The 18183-nt window shown below is 47.0% G+C and overlaps 1 protein-coding gene across 1 annotated transcript in view; it reads right to left on the bottom strand.

The window, feature by feature from the left end:
• Window positions 1–18183, bottom strand: part of LOC309817722 (polyprenol dehydrogenase-like) — a 191386-nt gene that overhangs the window by 157189 nt on the left and 16014 nt on the right. The window contains exon 2 of the mRNA XM_082646991.1: window positions 1085–1192. Within this exon, the coding sequence (XP_082503117.1) occupies window positions 1085–1192 (108 nt within the window). The remainder of the gene's footprint in view (window positions 1–1084; window positions 1193–18183) is intronic.

The following is an 18183-nucleotide window of genomic DNA, read 5'->3' on the forward strand; positions in this document are numbered from 1 at the left end:
AGGAAGAAATGAATCGATAATGAATGAATGAAGGGCCGTGGTTAATATTTTAGAAAGACTGAAGTGAAAGCAATCCCTAACACCTAAAACCAGACCTGCAGTACGATTTTCGTAAAAACGGACACCATAAAAGGGATTGACTGAATTCAGATGATGTCGGGAGAAGCATGATAAATATTACGGCCTCTTTTCAAAGCTCATCTCCCCATATCCTTTCGTCCAGCTGATTTAAACGTCTACCTCCAGCTGAATGGGAAGGTTCACAAATGTAAAATTAGCTCACTTGAACCGTCTTCACTTTCCTAGCAGAAGAAAGTCCCTTCATTTTCAAAGAGGATTTAGGGACCAAAATAAGCCATTAGAAAGTTTCAGAAAGAAGAAGGGAAACACAGAGTTTCGGTTCAGAATCTGACATGCAGAAGCTGTTCAGGTTGTTGGGAGCTGAATCGTGACATCGCAACGTCGTATGTTGAAGCCCTGACCCCCAGGACCTCAGAGCGTGGCTGTATTTGGACGTGGGGTCTTTAAAGAGGGGATGAAGCTAAAATGAGGTCCACCCACTAGGGTGGGCCCTGACCCCATAGGACTGGTGTCCTTATAAGAAGAGGAGATCAGGACACAGACACACACAGAGGGACGACCCTGGGAGGACACAGGGAGGAGACGGCCGTCTACACGGCAAGGAGAGAGGCCTCAGCAGGAACCAACCCTGCCCACACCTGGATCTCAGATTCCAGCCTCCAGGACTGGGACAGGAAAAACGTTTGCTGTTTAATCCACCCAGTTTGTCCTACGATTTGTTAGGAGAGGGCTGGCAAACTAATTCACAGTTATTGTTGTTTACTGCAGTGAATCACACAGGGAAAAAAATATATGATCCCCATCACAGCAGAACCTCGACTCCCGTCCAAAAAAAAAGCGCAACACAACTTCCTGTCTCTTTCAGTTTTTGAGTGTTCACCCTTACGCCTTCTGCCCTTGTTGGATCTGGAAGCCCATCAATATTTCCATACACGTAGGAGCAAGCAGCTGCGTATCTCCTGCTCGCTCTAAGATACGAGGAGTTGTGGAAGTGAATCATCACCTATGATGACGTGCATGCCCAGTCTGGCCAGATGCTTTGCTGTCGCATATCCAATGCCATCAGTCCCGCCGGTCACTATAGCAACACGCTCGAGTTGTCGGGGGAAAACTGCAGGAGAAAAGAAAAAGAAACCGAGGTAAAGGTTTAGCGGCAGAGCACACACTGATGAGAATGAAGTCGCAGAAGAGGGCGTGAGGCCAACGGGACCTGCGGTTGGATATTTGTGGGTTTGCTCTTCTGAATATTCCTACAGGCTCGGGACGCACGAGTGTCATACAGTGCAGTTGCCCTGAATAAGGACAGCCTGGTAAAGCCACCTGATAAATCCTTGCTCGGTCCCCGACGATACCTTTGCGGGAATTAACGCCGCCAAAATGATCTGCAGAGAGCTCCAGAGAGCGTCTATCGTTGACGGTTGTGGGCGAGAGTCCTGGGTTAATCCTCTCGGACCATGTTGGTTGTGCTGTAAAGTGTAGGTTTTACACTCGTATGCATTTTCTCAAATGTAGTTAGGAAACTGCTTGTTATGGAGGGACGGCCCACTGTTTTCTACAAAGTCTGAAGACCACGTGAGAATACAGAGTATCTTATAAAAACGGAGAACATGATGACTCCTTTAACCATGTACCTTTGCATGAACCTACACATATGCAAAACATATGAGAATATACGTTTACGTGATGGTGTAAGATTGACTGTTCCTACTCACACACAGAGAGAACAGACTCGTGGTGGCCAACGGGGCAGGGATTGGGGGAGGGATGGATTGGGAGTTTGGGGTTAGCAGATACAAACTATTATATATAGAATGCATAAACAACAAGTCCTACTGTGGAGCACAGGGAACTATATTCAATATCCTGGGCTAAACCATCATGGAAAAGAATGTGGAAAAGAATGTATATGTATGTATAACGGAATCACTTTGTTGTAGAGTGGAAATAAACACGTTGTAAATCAACTATACGTCAATAAAATAAATAAACTTTACTGTGTCTAAATAAAATCTTAAACTACCCAAAGTGTCAATAACATGTTATTATACAAGATGAAATAATGCTTTACTAAAGGTCAGACTTCTCTTTTTGACTCCATTTTAAAATTGTACTGTGCAATGTGTGACCAAAATAAAAAGGGTGTATTGTGATGTAAAACTAAAAAAGAAGAAAGAAAGAAAGAGAGAGGGAGGGAGGAAGGAAGGATAAAGTGTAGGTTTTATTATTATTCAAGAATGGGGTGAGGCCAACAGGTCAGGAGATGACCAATATTGAAAAGACAGATGACCACTCACAGTTCCCAAGAGGAGAGGGCACAGCACACCATGCAGGGTTACACGGGGAAGCACCAGGGTCGGTCAGGAGGCAAAGGGAAAGGGGGAAACCAGACGAGAGCCCTGCAGGAAGGAACAGGTGAGCAGGGTTAGGATGGGCTGGTGTGAATAATTTCATCAGGTCCTGGCTGCAGGGACTGTCCTTGTTGTCTGGTACCTGCCCTGGGGGGGCATGAGGGCAGGTGGATGGTGGCTCCGAGTGTGGGAGCCCCTTAGAGCAGGGGGTGGGGTGTGCATCTGGGTGGGTAGCTTTGTATTTGAGAAGCACGTTTACAGCTCAGTTATTTGCTATCCGTAGGAATTGGCTAGTCCTAGGAGCTAAAGCTCCTACAGGACCAAGGTGGCAAAGATGAATTCTGTATTTTCCCTGTCTCCTTTATTTCACTTCTTTTACACGTGTTTTATTGAAGTAGAGTTGCTATACAATATTTTATAAGTTTCAGGTGTACAACATAGTGATTCACAATATCTTAAGGTTATACCCCATTTATAGTTATTATTAAATATTGGCTGTATTCCCTGTGCTATACAATATATCCTTGTAGCTCTTTTTTTTTTTTTTTTTTTTTGACCGTGCCACACAGCATGCGGGATCTTAGTTCCCCGACCAGGGATGGAACCCATGCACCCTGCAGTGGAAGTGTGGAGTCTTATCCACTGGATGGCCAGGGAAGTCCCAGTAGCTTACTTATTTCATACACAGCAGTTTGTATCTCTTAATCCCCTACCCCTATCTCTCCCTTCCCCCCTTCCCTCCCCCACTGGTAACCACTAGTTTGTTGTCTAGAAAAGATAAACTTTTTTTTTTGCTCCGCGGCACGTGGGATCTTCCCCGACCAGGGCACGAACCTGTGTCCCCTGCATCGGCAGGCAGACTCTCCACCACTGCGCCACCAGGGAAGCCCGAGAAGATAAACTTTTTAATAAATGGTGTGGGGACATCTCAAAAGACCTCTGAAAACAGATGAAATGAGATCCATACCTCCCAGGACACATCAAAATGAACTCCAAGAGGAAAAAAGCTAAACAATGAAAATATTCAAAGAAAGCAGGGACAAATTTATTCTCAACCTCAGAGTAGGAAATGCCTTCCTAATTCTAATTCGAGATTGAGAAGAATAAATAGACCAATTTCACTCCTAAAAAAAGTGTACACAGTTTAAAAAAAAAAACCCAAAAACACCATAAGGACTTGCCTGGCGGTCCAGTGGTTAAGAGTCCACGCTCCCAATGCAGGGGGCGCGGGTTCCATCCCTGTCTGGGAACTAAGACCCCACAAGCCACGAGGCGTGGCCAAAAAAAAAGAAAGAGAAAAAAAATCCTACCAAAAAATTAAAATTAAAACAATACCATAAGCAAAGTCACATTCAAAGGGCTATTTTCCGAGTATGTAAAGAGTTCTTAAAAATCAAGAAGAAGAAAAAAAAAACTCTACAGAGAAGAAGGGCAAAAGCATTTGTTGATATAAAAACATACTGAGGGCTTCCCTGGTGGCGCAGTGGTTGAGAGTCCGCCTGCCGATGCAGGGGACACGGGTTCGTGCCCCGGTCCGGGAAGATCCCACATGCCGCGGAGCGGCTGGGCCCGTGAGCCATGGCCGCTGAGCCTGCGCGTCCGGAGCCTGTGCTCCGCAATGGGAGGGGCCACAGCAGTGAGAGGCCCGCGCACCACAAAAAAAAAAACATACTGAAATGGCCCTTAAAAACACATGCCCAAGTTTACACGTAATAAGAGAAATGTTAATAGTTAACGAAAACTGCTAGATGCCATGACACCCATCAGGCTGGCGGAAGTTCAAAGACTTCAACAGCCTCGTTTCTCTCACCTACAGCGTGGGCAGGAGTGCAAAACAGCACAGTCCCCATTGGGGGAAATTGGGTAATATCTAGTGCAATTACATGTGCTTCTATCGTTTGATCTCGAAAAATCACGTCTAGGAATCTGCCATGGAGAGACAAGGCCGGTTGCCAACGTAAAGCCAAGGTTCCTCAGGGCAGCACCTGTCTCTCCGTAAAGAAGGATGGATAAACCCCCTGCCATACCTGCATACAGTGGGGCATCCTCCATCCCTACAACGGGGTATCCTAGCCCATCCTGGGTCTCCACCATCACACAGGGGACACTGAGCAGCCCCGAGCGGGCCAAGCTCAAGTGGTAATTCCACCTGTTGGCCAGGAGTCAGGTTTGATCCACTTGTTAGACAATCCTTCCAATAAGTGGGGACAACCTGTTGTCCAGCGCTGCAGTAAGGCGTTGCTGCCGGTAACATGAAGCAACAACCCTACAAAGAAAAGCCCCGAGAGGGATGCAGGGGCAGCGGTATCTTCCGGGAAGCGCGGAGGACCGCCACTCCTCCGCCACGCCCGGGGAATACTCCCCATCGCCACGTCCATCAGAAAGAGCACGTCCTTCGCAGAAACCCCAAATGAGTCCTTCGGGCGCCCCACAAAGTTCCCAGACACCCAGGCTTGATTCTACTAAAGGGATTCCAACCGCGTGCGGGTTTAGTTCCTGGGCAGGTGAGCTGGATTAATAAAAGTGCTCTTTTCCTAGGCTCCCGGCGTTTACAGAGAAGGGTTCCAGCACCGCGCTGCGGGGCGGGGAGCCTTAGGGAGGACCCAACTCAGCTTTTCTTGTCCCCCTGGCATCCACCTGTCCCTCCTGAAAATGCAGACCAACAGCTGCTGAATGCGTGTGGGGCACTGTGCTGCGCCGACCGTGCGCCGTGAGCACAGGTGCACGCTGGGGTCTTGGGCTGGAGGGGACACCTTACAGCTCCCGGTGTTCCACAGAAGAGGCAACGGACGGGGAAGTCCCCAGCGGTCCAGTGGTCAGGACTTGGGGCTCTCGCTGCCAGGGGCCTGGGTTCAGTCCCTGGTCAGGGAACTAAGATCCCGCAAGCCACGCGGCAGGGCCAAAAAGAAGACAAAGACCAAAGGACGACCACAGAAGCCTCGTCGGCAGCCTGAACTTTCATCTCAAAGCGAGGTTACGGGGGACACTGAACAGTTAAGACCAAGTAGAATACAACACTGGTCCCCAAACTTTCACAACCTGCAACACACTTGCTGCCCAGGAGTTTTTTCACACCACTGCTAAGGAAAAGAAAAAGAAATAAAAATCTATGTGTAAAATATATTCTTATATAAATATAATGTTTGTTCCTATTTAGATATTTATAAATAGTATCTATGCTATAGTCTTATCCTAGGTAAAATTATGTTTCTATATCTCAAATGTTACATATTTTACATATTTATTTTAATATATTTAAATATGTTTAACATATTTAATACATAAAAAATATTTAATAATGTAAAACAAGTAAAAAAGATAATAGCAAATAGGATGTATTATTTAATGATAAGAGACAATATGAAAATAAATGATACTTTTAACATATTTGTCAATATAAGTAATATTTATGATATTAAATATTTTATATTTATAATGTTTACATATTATACTATGCAAATATTTATGTTATACATGTTTATATTTATATTTATTTATAATGTTCACATTACTTGTAAGATTTATAAATTATATATTTATATATTACGTAAATATTTATAATATTTATAAATATATTTATTTTATATTTATATTCACATATTTTATTTTCTATTTTATTTATGTAAAAATGATAGTCACATATATATGCAACTAGAGATCATCATACTAAGTGAAGTAAGTCAGAAAAGGAAAGACAAATACCATATGATACCACTTATATGTGGAATCTAAAATATGGCAAAAATGAACCTATCTACAAAGCAGAAACAGGGCTTCCCTGGTGGCGCACTGGTTGAGAATCCGCCTGCCGATGCAGGGGACACGGGTTCGTGCCCCGGTCCGGCAAGATTCCACATGCCGCGGAGCGGCTGCGCCCGTGAGCCATGGCCACTGAGCCTGCGCGTCCGGAGCCTGTGCTCTGCCACAGGAGAGGCCACAGCAGTGAGAGGACCGCGTACCGCAAAACAAACAAACAAACAAAAAAGCAGAAACAGACTCACAGACATAGAAAACAAACTTATGGTTACCAAAGGGGAAAGGGAGGGATAAATTAGGAGTTTGGGATTAACATACACACTACTATATATAAAATAGATAAACAACAAGGACCTACTGGATAGCACAAGAAACTCTACTCAATATTCTGTAATAACCTATATGGGAAAAGAATCTGAAAAGGAATATATATATAAATAACAAGTATCAATATTATATATGTTATATAATATATATAAAATAACTTTGCTGTACACCTGAGACTAACACAACATAGTAAATCAACTACACTTTGAAAAAATAATAAAAAATTAAATTAAATTTTAAAATAAAGAACAAAGGTCCTTAATTCTCTTGGTCCCTCCCACCAGAATTGAAAAGAACAGAGAGAGAGTTTCTGTTTCCCTGTCAAGGAGAGTTCCAAACAAACCCCTCGGTCCACACCCAGAAAGGAATGGAATACGTCATTAAAAAGAAAGGTCAGGACTTCCCTGGTGGCGCAGTGGTTAAGAATCCGCCTGCCAATGCAGGGGACACGGGTTCGAGCCCTGGTCCAGGAAGATCCCACATGCCATGGAGCAACTAAGCCCGTGCGCCACAACTACTAAGACTGCGCTCTAGAGCCCACGCGCCACAGCTACTGAAGCCCGCGTGCCTAGAGCCCGTTTTCCGCAACAAGAGAAGCCACCGCAATGAGAAGCCCGCACACCGCAATGAAGAGTAGCCGCCGCTCGCCACAACTAGAGAAAGCCCGCGTGCAGCAATGAAGACCTGACGCAGCCAAAAATAAATAACAAATAAATTTATTTTTTTAAAAAAGACATGTCAAGTGAAAAGATCCGATGTAGACACGCTTCCGTCAGCACCTGCAACATCTGAAAATCTCGCCTCTACCCCCACGTCTATTGCTGAGAAGTGGCCACGGGAAAACCCAGCGAAGGCATTAATACCCCCTCCGACATGAGTAAGGTCTAGTTTCCTCCTTGCAGGTGGACAGCACTCAGAGGACTCTGAATCAGGCGTAGGGCATTGGCCACAAGAAGCGAGAGACACCCAGGAGAGAGGCTGCCCCTCCCGGATCCCGGAGGCTAGTCTTTGCATCTGCGTCACCTGCATCCTGGGATTGCAGAGGGGTCCACGTGATTCAACCAGCCGTGGGAGGCCAGGCAGCAAAGGAGGAAATTGGCAGGAGCACGCCAGGGAGGCTGGACGGAGGAATGGCCGGGCGGAAGGCACCGGATGTGAGGTCAAGGGAATCATTCCTCTAACGTGTGCTGAGAACGAGACCACCGCCCTGATGCTGGTCACCCAGGCCGGACGTGGGCCAGTCCCCACCTGTCCCGGAGAGCTGACTTCCAAAGCAAGAAGCTGACTCGCCCACCCAGAAACAGTCCAAGTGTCAGGCTGTCGAATCCCAGTGGCCTGCCTGGTATGGGAGCTGCGTCTCCCTCTGGCTTCAGCTGAGAGAAGAATCCTATCACACGTGCTCCCTGGTTGCATGGCCGTCACAGCTCCTGGGATAATCTTACATGTCGAACTGGCTGGGCCACGGGGTCTAGATATGTGGTCAGACATTATTCTGGGTGTTTCCGTGACAGTGTTTTATTGGATGAGATGAACATTTAAATCAAGGGGCTTTGAGGAAAGCAGGCTGCCCTCTCTGGTGTGGGTGGGCCTCGTCTAATCCGTTGACGGCCTCCATAGAACAAAGGCTGAGATTCTCCAAGGAGGAGGGAATTCTGCTTCCTGACGGCCTTTAGACTCAAACTGCAAGTCTTCCACGGGTTTCCAGCCTGCCGGCCCACTCTGAAGATCTAGGACCTGCTAGACCCCATAATTACATGAGCCAATTCCTTAAAATGAATCTCTCCATAGATAGATACATAGATAGATAGATATCAATAGACAGATACAGGATAACTTGAAAGATGATATAGATGATAGCTTGAAAGATGACAGAAAGATATGTAGATCGATACATAGATAAAGATGGTTGGACACATACATACATAGATGATAGATTGATAGACGATAGATAAATGACAGATAACAGATGGATATAAACAGACGGGGAATACATAAATGGATAGTTCAGGTAGGTAGATGATAGATACACAGATACATATAGAGTTAAAAAGATAGAGACAGAGATATAATTTACGACAAGCAATGAGCAGTTTTTGGTTTAAGTATAGCCCATGCAATATCCTGGACATGCTTATACTACAAGCACGTGCGTTATTTATCTTCCATCCAAGCTGACGGCGTTTCTGCTGAGATGGGGGACGTTTCAGCCAACAACTGTCCAGGCACATCCTGGGTGGTCTCTGCAGAGCACACGTCCTCATTTTGTCAGCCTATAGGGAACGTCTGCCCCAGGCCCCTCTCCTTGGCGTGTCGATGGCCGTCTTCTCTGTGTCCTCCCAGGGTCCTGCTTCTCAGCATCTCTGTGTCCACACTTCCCCTTTTTTCTAGGCCCCCAGTCCTGCTGGCTGCGCCCTCACCCAAGTGACCTTACCGTAAGTTGCTCATCTGCAGAGACCCTATTTCCAAATAAGGTTACAGTACGGGGTGGGGGTGGGGGAGGAGGCGTGATTCAAACCCTAACCAGGGGCGTACACCTGCACACACACACGTACCTCCACGCGAGGACACACCAGCCTGGCTGGAGGGCGCTCCCTAGGAGGGCAGGTGACCCGGGCCCTCTCTGCCCCCCTTATCTCCCCGACACGGGTCAGCTGCAATGCACATTCCTTCCACACTTCCCCCGGAAATCTAGCTGCAAACAGCTCCACGGGATCCCCGTACATCACCTCCACCGCCACCCCCTCCTCCCCACACCGTGCACGGCTTTGATCCTGGGTTCAACACCAACTCCGACCTGTCAGCTCCTGTCCGACAGACGTCAGAGAAAGCGCTCTGCCAACTCCAATGTAAGCTGATCCCAAGCGCACCGGCCGGGCCTGGGACCCGTGTGGTGACTGGGACCCGTGTCGTCAGCTGCCCCGTCCCAGATGGGTACCTACAAGCCGCACCACGACAAGGCTCTCGCCTGCTCCTTTCCTCCCAAAGCCACTCAGCTCCGCAGCCTCGGGGTCCAACGCTGCAGCACGAAGCTACTCGCCCCTGGATTTGTTTCTGGGTCACCACGCACCGCAAGAAGAAAGGCAACTGAGATCTTGGCACCACGCACCGCAAGAAGAAAGGCAACTGAGATCCTGGCAAACGGCACGATGTTTGCAGGGTGCCGGGAGAGAGGTCCCTTCCAGGCTATGTTTAGAACGCTCTCCGCTCTCGGTTCTGTTTGAAGCGTCTAACTTGGAGTGCTGACCTCATGCCTCGGTGATGGCCAGCGCTTGGGAAAAATGGCAGAACGACAGCTCTCTGTATACCGAGCTCACTGCACATTAGAGCCAGCTCCAAGGGTAACAGAGAAGAACACATCTGACTCCACATTAGGTCTGTTTCTTTTACTGTAACTTTTGTATTCTTTTGCTTTGAGTTCAGAATGTTGCCCATCGCCTGAAATATACAGGATAGCCCTTTCTCAAGGCTCTGACCTTTAAGGGTGGAACGCCTTTCCATTCATAGAGCGAGAAAAAGTTGCACAACAGAGAATAACATTGGTTTTCTTGAGGGTTAACAGGAACACTGTGACCTGACTTTCGTGGACAAAGGATTCCCACACCACGAAGTCTGCAATAACCACCCACACCCTTCCTTCACCTTTGCATTAAAAATGCTTTGCTGAAACCCTTCGGGGAGTTCGGGGGTTTGGGGGCACATGCCACAGTCTCCTTGCAGGACCCTGCCATAAACCTTTCTCTGCTCGAAACTCCGACGACTCGGCTTGTTTGGCCTCACGGGTGCCTCACCCGAACTTGTACCCTCAAAAAAGAGAAAAAGGAAATGAACAAGGATTTAACCGATACTGAATAAAATACAGGTATGTAACAGGATGTTGGAACTCACTCCTCCTTAAAGAAAATAAAAGCAAAGGAAGTTAGTAGGTTTCATCAATAAGAACAGCTCGGTCCCATCCAGGATGGCAACGCCCCGTTTGCACATTCAGTCAATTTTCCACTGAGACTGTATCTTTTAGGAGGTGAGTTGGAGGGGGTCTAGAGCGGACGTGCATGTCCCCTACGTAGCAATTCTACTTCTAAGAATTTCATGCCACAGACATACTCCCACAGGTCTGCAGAGACACAGGAACAAAAATATTCACTGCAGCCTTGTTCGTAAAAGAAAGATCTTTAGTGTGACTGTCATTTCACAGGTGTTATTCAAAAGAAAGGCATAGTGTTCTAGCAACAAGGTGGGTGGATCTCCGGGGAATTACGCCGAGTTGGGAGAAAAAGAGCCGTTTCAAAAGGGTTCCATTGTGTATGCCTCCATTTCTATGACAGTCTTGAAGTGACAGCATTATAGAGCACAGATTAGTGGCTGCCGGGGTGAAGGACGGGGTGGGGCGTTGGTGTGGTAAGGAGATGGGCCACGCCAGAGATCCTTGGGGTCCCAGAACTGCCCTGTGTCTTGACCGTGATGGTGGATTCTCAAAGCCACCCATGCAACAGGATTGTACACACACGAGCGAATACAAGTTAGAACAGGGAAATCTGAAAGCATTGCCTTGCACCCAAGTCTACATCTAGGCTGGGATGGGGTACGGCCGTGCTGCAAGCGGGTAGCCCTGGGAGAAAAACAGGTAAAGTGTCGCTCCGTTTCATTCCTCACAACTGCACGTGAACCTACAATTATCTCAAAGCAGGAACTGGCTTTCTCGGCCAGGCCACACGTCTTGCGGGATCCTAGCTCCCCGACCGGGACTGAACCCAGGCCCTCAGCAGTGAGAGTGCCGAGTCCTAACCACTGGACCGCCAGGGAATTCCCAGGAACTTTTTTTAAAAAGTCTACACTAATGCCATGTAATATAGCCTCTTCTTAAAAGAGAAAAGAACTAAAGTAAAGAGCAAAACAAAGAACTCCGCCTCCTTGGCCCCTGTGCAGTTGTTGTGAACTGACCCGAGGCTTCCGGCTCCCTTTTGAATTGGGGATGACCCCGTGCCTGGTCCTTTTATCAAATACTGAGAGCTGGACCCCCTGCCAGGACTGCCCGCTGTCACGAGACAAAGTGGACACCAGGTACAGGGGCTTGCTAAGCCCAGGCTATAGCAGCAACACTACCTCGTCCCTCAGCTACCAGGTTTCTGGACTTTGGTCTCTGTTCCGTGTTTCCTGTCTTCCACAGACACGCCTAAGCCCCCTTGAATTCTTTCCAAGAGCACGTGGGTGGTCAATTCATTTCTTCACTCCTTAAATCTGTGCTCCTGTGCTCCACTGGGAAATAACCACATACCTCTTTGAAGAGAGCATTAGCGAAACGTAAATCAAAGCCACACAGTACGTTTTATATCATGTGATGTGACTTTCACCACAATAAAAAAAAACACACCATTTAAAAGAAGAAGAAAGAAACAGAAAATAACGAAGTTGGTAAGGATATAGAGGAATCGGAACCCTCCTCCACTGCTGGTGGGGATGTAAATTGCAGGAACCACTTTGGAAAAGAGCCTGGCGATTCTTCAAACCGGTAAACATGGAGATACAATAGCCCAGCTACGCCACTCCTAGGTATCCATCTCTCCAGGAGAAATGAAAACACGTATCCACTCAGATACGTGCGATGAACGCTCAGAGCACCGTGATTCACAGTAACCAGAAAAGTGAGAACAGAAGTGTCCATGGACCTTGAACACATGATGCTCAGCGGGAGAAGCCAGACCCAGAAAGAGCACATATGCCATGACTCAGTTTCTATGAAATACTCAAATAGGCAAACGCATGGAGACAGAGGACCTGGGGGGGGAAACAGGAGTGGGGAGTGACAGGTAACAGGTACAGGGATTCCCTTGGGAAGTGGTTTTTAAAATGTTCTAAAATAACATAGCAACGGCATTTGTGCAACTCTGCAAATATACTAAAAACCACTGAATTGCGCCATTTACTGGGTGTACTGTATGGTGAATTATTTCTCAGCTTAAAATGGGGGAAACACCTTGCTTAATCGTGAATAATGGGGGATGGGCGGGGACTTGGAAAGTCTGGTATTCTTCTCACAAATGAAGAAGGACATCTATAAGCCACCCTTTCATGGACCTCCTACCATCTTAGGCATGTGTGTGTGCACTTGTCTCAAGAGTCCTCAAAATTGACAGAATAATTTAAAATGACGTGTAGCTGAACCTCCAAGTCAGCTGGCCCCAGGAATACGTTTTCCTGACACGCAGCATCACGGAGGTCCTTAAGAATGGCTGTGTCGATAATTAAGAAGCATAAAAGTCTCACTAGTGAGACCTGCCTGACAGACAGATGATGGGAAGCAACCTTTCCAGACAAAGCCGCCATCGGGCCCTTTGGACACCATACCAGCCTGTGCCCCGTTTGGTGACCAAGGAATAGGAACAGGATGGCCATTCATCCCAGGGATAGAATGATCTAGAAGCATTAAGACTGGAGAGGCGAGGGGGGGGCACAGATGGGAAAGCTTACTATATGAATACATCATATCATCTATGTATCAATCCTAAAGCGAGATTGGCAGAAAAGGAAACAATCTAGAAAGACATCCAGACCCTACATTAAAAAGCTACTTAGGGGACTTCCCTGGTGGCACAGTGGTTAAGAATCCACCTGCCAGTGCAGGGGGCACGGGTTCGAGCCCTGGTCCGGGAAGATCCCACATGCCACGGAGCCACTAAGTCTGTGAGCCACAACGACTGAGCCCACGTGCCACAACTACTGAAGCCTGCGCCCTAGAGCCCGTGCTCCGCAACAAGAGAAGCCACCGCAATGAGAAGCCCGGGCACCACTATGAAGAGTAGCCCCCACTCGCCGCAACTAGAGAAAGCCCACGCGCAGCAACGAAGACCCAACGCAGCCAAAAATAAGTAAATAAAATAAATTTATAAAAGAAAAAAGTGACTCAGTCCTACGAGCAATGGCGTGAGGAATGATACTGTGTCACAATAAGTGATGCTGGGTCCAGGGAGGCCATGCGCATGTCATGTTGTCCAGATCCCTCTAGAGAGCACAAGTTCATGCTTTCGGGGATGGGTGGCATAAGCCATAAGCCAAGCACCAGGAGGCAGGTCCATTGAACACTGTACTGAATTGTATGATTTAATGGTGGATGAAACCTCAGTACAGCCGCTCAACATGGGTGAAGACCGTGCTGAATCACGGACCGCGGGGGAGGCGTGGGTGTGCAGAGGTCCCGGGAGTTCCTCCGTGAGAAGGGGGCTCATGTGGGCTGAAGGTGGGAGACCTAAAACCCAGGACGTAACTCCAAGAAGCCAGGCCCAGGCATCAGCCTCGACAGAAGTGCTGGGGGCGGCGGGGGGGGGGTGTCAAAATTAGTGATGCGTTCAGACTTCCCCGGCGGTCCCGTGGGTAAGACTCCGCGCTTCCAAGGCAGGGGGCACGGGTTCCATCCCTGGTCGGGGAACTAGAACCCCGCGTGCTGCAACGTGTGGCCAAAAACAAACAAAAAATTGGTGATGGGGTGGCCTCAGCAGCCACCACCCAGGACTCCGAGGCCGTCCAGGGCTGGTAGGAAAACAGGCGCTCCCCAGAAATTACCCCAACCCATCGGAGTCTGGGGACACCCACGGCTCCCGGTAAAGATGCATGAAAAAGTGCCTGGATTCTTCACGGGAGAATTAAACCACCAGCACCTTCGGGGCATGCCCTGAGCTTTGCACAAGTCTATTTAAGCACGTCCATCACGAAGCATCCAGAGTTACAGGTCAATCTGCCTCAGTAAAGTTAGGGAAGAAAAGAAATGTGGTATTAAGGGGGTATGAATAACTAAGAGGGAATCACCTGTAAAGCGATCACGCGTTACATGATAAACACTGTTTAGAACCTTATGCAAGTGACCAAAAACACAGAGGCAAGTATTCTGCAGTCACTTATACTTGGTTTTCAATAGACCACAGAGAAATGATGCAGTGAAAAGAAAAACAAAACACCAAAACAGGATACAAAGTTGTATGTGATGTAGGATGATGGTTAAAGAGTACTAACATTATAGGGAAATAAATCAAATGTTCACAGCAAAAAAAAGAAGCATGTCCACTAATAATGGCCTCTACTGTTCATCTGTTTTGTGTATAGCAACGTGTATATGTTAATCCCAGTCTAATTTATCCCTCCCCCCTTCCCCTTTGGCAACCGTAAATTGTTCTATCTGTGACTATTTCTGTTTAAGTTCATTTGTGTCATTGTTTTAGATTCCACATGTAAGTGATATCACATGATATTTGTCTAACTTCACTCAGTATGGTCATCTCTAGGTCCACCCATGTTGCTGCAAATGGCATGATTTCATTCTTTTTATGGCTGAGTAATAGTCCATTGTATATATGCACCACATCTTCTTTATCCAACAAGGATTTACGGTATAGTACGGGGAACTATACTCAATATTTCATAATTACCCACATGGGAAAAGAATATATATATATATATATGTAACTGAATATAAAACTGAGTCACTTTGCTGTACACCTGAAACACAGCATTGTAAATCAACTATACTTCAATTAAAAAATGTAATTTTTTTTTAAATAAATGAAAAATTCAAGAAAGTTCTCAAAGAACGAAAAAAGGAAGAGTAATGACAGCAGATAGCAGGCATCAGTATCATGTTGGCTTAGGGTTTACTTCCATACCTTGATCATTGTTTATGTATCTATTACTTGTATTATTAAATTAATGTGACATTTTTAATTTTTATCTTTAAAGAATGAGAAAATTGCAATACTTACCTGAATTTCTTATCCTATTTCATTTTTCCTGACAGCTTTGGTTAGTAATGTCATTTTCATATTGATAGCTTTAGAATATGACCATTTTATTTTGTAACAATAATTGCCAATATCGTTTAATCTAAACTACACAGTTAAATATTTTCTCTGTTCAACGATCGATTACGCAGAACTAAGACTTACAGTTTCTTTAAGAAGGGTTTATGAAAACTACATTTGCTGAATTGTGAAAAAAACAATTCGCATCTGAGAAGCAGAATTCAATGACAAGGAAATGTTTAAAATTGACAGCGAGTGGGGTGACCACAGCTTGGGTGTTTTACACGAGGGGAAGACGCTTGGCAGTTAAGTCCGTCAGCATGAGGAAATGAAATTTTTTTTGACATGTCCTCTCATGACTGGGAGGGGCTTGGCTCCTGTATTCCTTGCACCCCCAACTCTAACTGACTTTCTTGTAGTGCCACCCATGGACATAAAGTATGTTTAGTTATGGGTCCCTCCAGAGAAATGGACCAACAGGAAGCACAGACAGAAAGAGAAAGGGAGACAGAAAGAGACAGAGAGATTATTTGAAGGAATTGGTTCATTCAACCACAGATGTGTAGAGGGGGCACCCCAAAATCTGAAGGGTAGACCAGCAGGCTGGAGACCCAGGGAGAGCTGAGGTTACAGGTTGAGTCCCACGACCATGTGGAAGCAGAATTCCCTCTTCCTTGAGGAACCTCAGTCTTTTTTTCTCCTAAGATCTTCAACTGATTGGACAAGGCCCACCCACATTGTGAAGGACAATCTGGTTATGTCAAAGTCTCCTGGTGTCAATGTTTTTTTAATTGTAGTTGATTTACAATGTGGTGCTGGTTTCCGGTGGACAGCAGAGTGATTCAGTGATATATTTTTTCAGATTCTATTCCATTGTAGGTTTTGACAAGACATTGAATACAGTTCCCCGTGCTCTACAGTAAATCCTTGTTGTTTATTTTATATAGAGTAGTGTACATCTGTTAATCCCAAACTCCTTAGTTATCCTTTTCCCCTTTGGTAGCCATAAGTTTGTTTTCTGTGTCTGAGTCTGTTTCTGTTTTGTACAGAAGTTCATCTGTATCATATTTTAGATTCCACATATAAGTGATACATTTGCCTTTCTCTGACTTACTTCACTCAGTACGATCATCTCTAGGTCCATCCATGTTGCTGCATGATTTCAATGTTTATCTCATCTTTTTTTTTTTTTTTTTGGCCATGCCACGGGGCATACGGGATCTTAGTTGCCCAACCAGGGATCGAACCCGTGCCACCTGAAGTGGAAGCATAGAGTCCTAACCCCTACACCACCAGGGAAGTCCCAACGTTCTTCTCATCTTAAAAAATATCTTGCCAGCAACCTCTAGACCAGCGTTTGACCGCAAAGCTGGGTCCACTGCCCAGCCACAGTGAGATAAAATTAGCCAGCATAAAGTATGAGTTTTCAGGCAACCAAGAGCCCTAACTAGCTTCCGCTGGGCATCGTCTGGAAGCAGGGACCCGGCCAGCTGGACCAGAGGAGCGTGCAAAAGGCATCAGCTCAGGCCAGCATGGTATCATCACCTGGATGACGGCTCATCCTTGTGGCAGGAGGACCTGACGGCCGCCTCTCATGCTGGCGTGTTTCCACAGCTTGAGAAACCAGTGCAGGTGTCAGCCACGAAGCACGGCTGCTTCCACCAACAGCAGGGGGACAGGAAGAGCTGGGGCAGCTGACGGGCCCCACGGCTCTTCAGCCCCGTGATGTCAGCCGCGTGGATCCTAAACCCCTCCTGCAGCGGCCACTAAACCCTGTGGCAACTCCCTCCAAACCGAGAAATACAAGAGGTCCATGGGACTTCCCTAGCGGTCCAGCGGTTAGGGCTCCACGCTTCCACTGCAGGGGGTACGGGTTCCACCCCTGGTCGGGGAACTAAGATCCCGCAAGCCGCGGAGCATGGCCAAAATTTTAAAAATAAATAATAAAATAATTTTTTTAAAAAAATAAAAATGGTTATGCTAGAAGGGCCAACACCGGAGGAAAGAGCCATGTAGGGAGAAGCCCCAGGGATGATAGGAGTAAATGCGGAAAGGGGGAGAGAAAACAGCCTCCACGTGGACCCGACGGAGGCCTTTCTAAGCAGGAGTCTTTTATGTGTGAGGATAAGCCCCACCCCCTCTGCGGGCTGGGTGAGGTAACAGGCAGTTTGAAGAGGCCCCCAGCCGCCCCTGAGCACGTGGGCGAGAGAGTCAGCTGGACCCAGGAGCTGTGCCCGCTGAGGCCTGCAGCCCTGGTCATGTCCTGCGGCACTCAGCTGCTCTATGTGCCAGGGCGGGCTGCACGATGAGTGAAGGTACGCATCAAGTTGGCTGGGCCACCAGGAGCCCAGAGAGCTGGGGCACCGTGATCTCTGCATGTGTCTGGGAGGGTGTTTCTGGACGAGATGAGCATTTGAACAGGTGGATGGAGGAAAGCAGGTGGCTCTCCCCAGGGAGGGTGGGCCCCGTCTAATCAGTTGACACTTGAATAGAACAGAAAGGCGGAGGGAGAATTCTCTGTCTCTCTGTCCTTGAGCTGGGATGTCCATCTCCTCCTGCCCTTGGACACCTGTGTGCCTGGTTCTCAGGCCTTTGGACTCGGACTGAACACGCCACTGGCTTTCCTGGGGCTCCAGATGGCAGACTGTGGCACTGCTTGGTCTCCCGAATTGTGTAGGTCAATTCCAATCAATCAATATACACATACCAATATAAAGATACAGATATATGTATTACACAGGGCTCTGCAGAGATACAGAACCAATACCTACATTTATCTATATCATCTACCTATCATATGTCTATCATCTACATATCTATCATCTAGCTAGCTAACTATTATCTACCTACCTATCATCTATCTATTATCTATCATCTATCCATCTACA

The sequence above is a fragment of the Grampus griseus genome, assembly GCF_964374135.1.
Source record: "Grampus griseus genome assembly, chromosome: Y".
Lineage (NCBI taxonomy): Eukaryota > Metazoa > Chordata > Mammalia > Artiodactyla > Delphinidae > Grampus > Grampus griseus.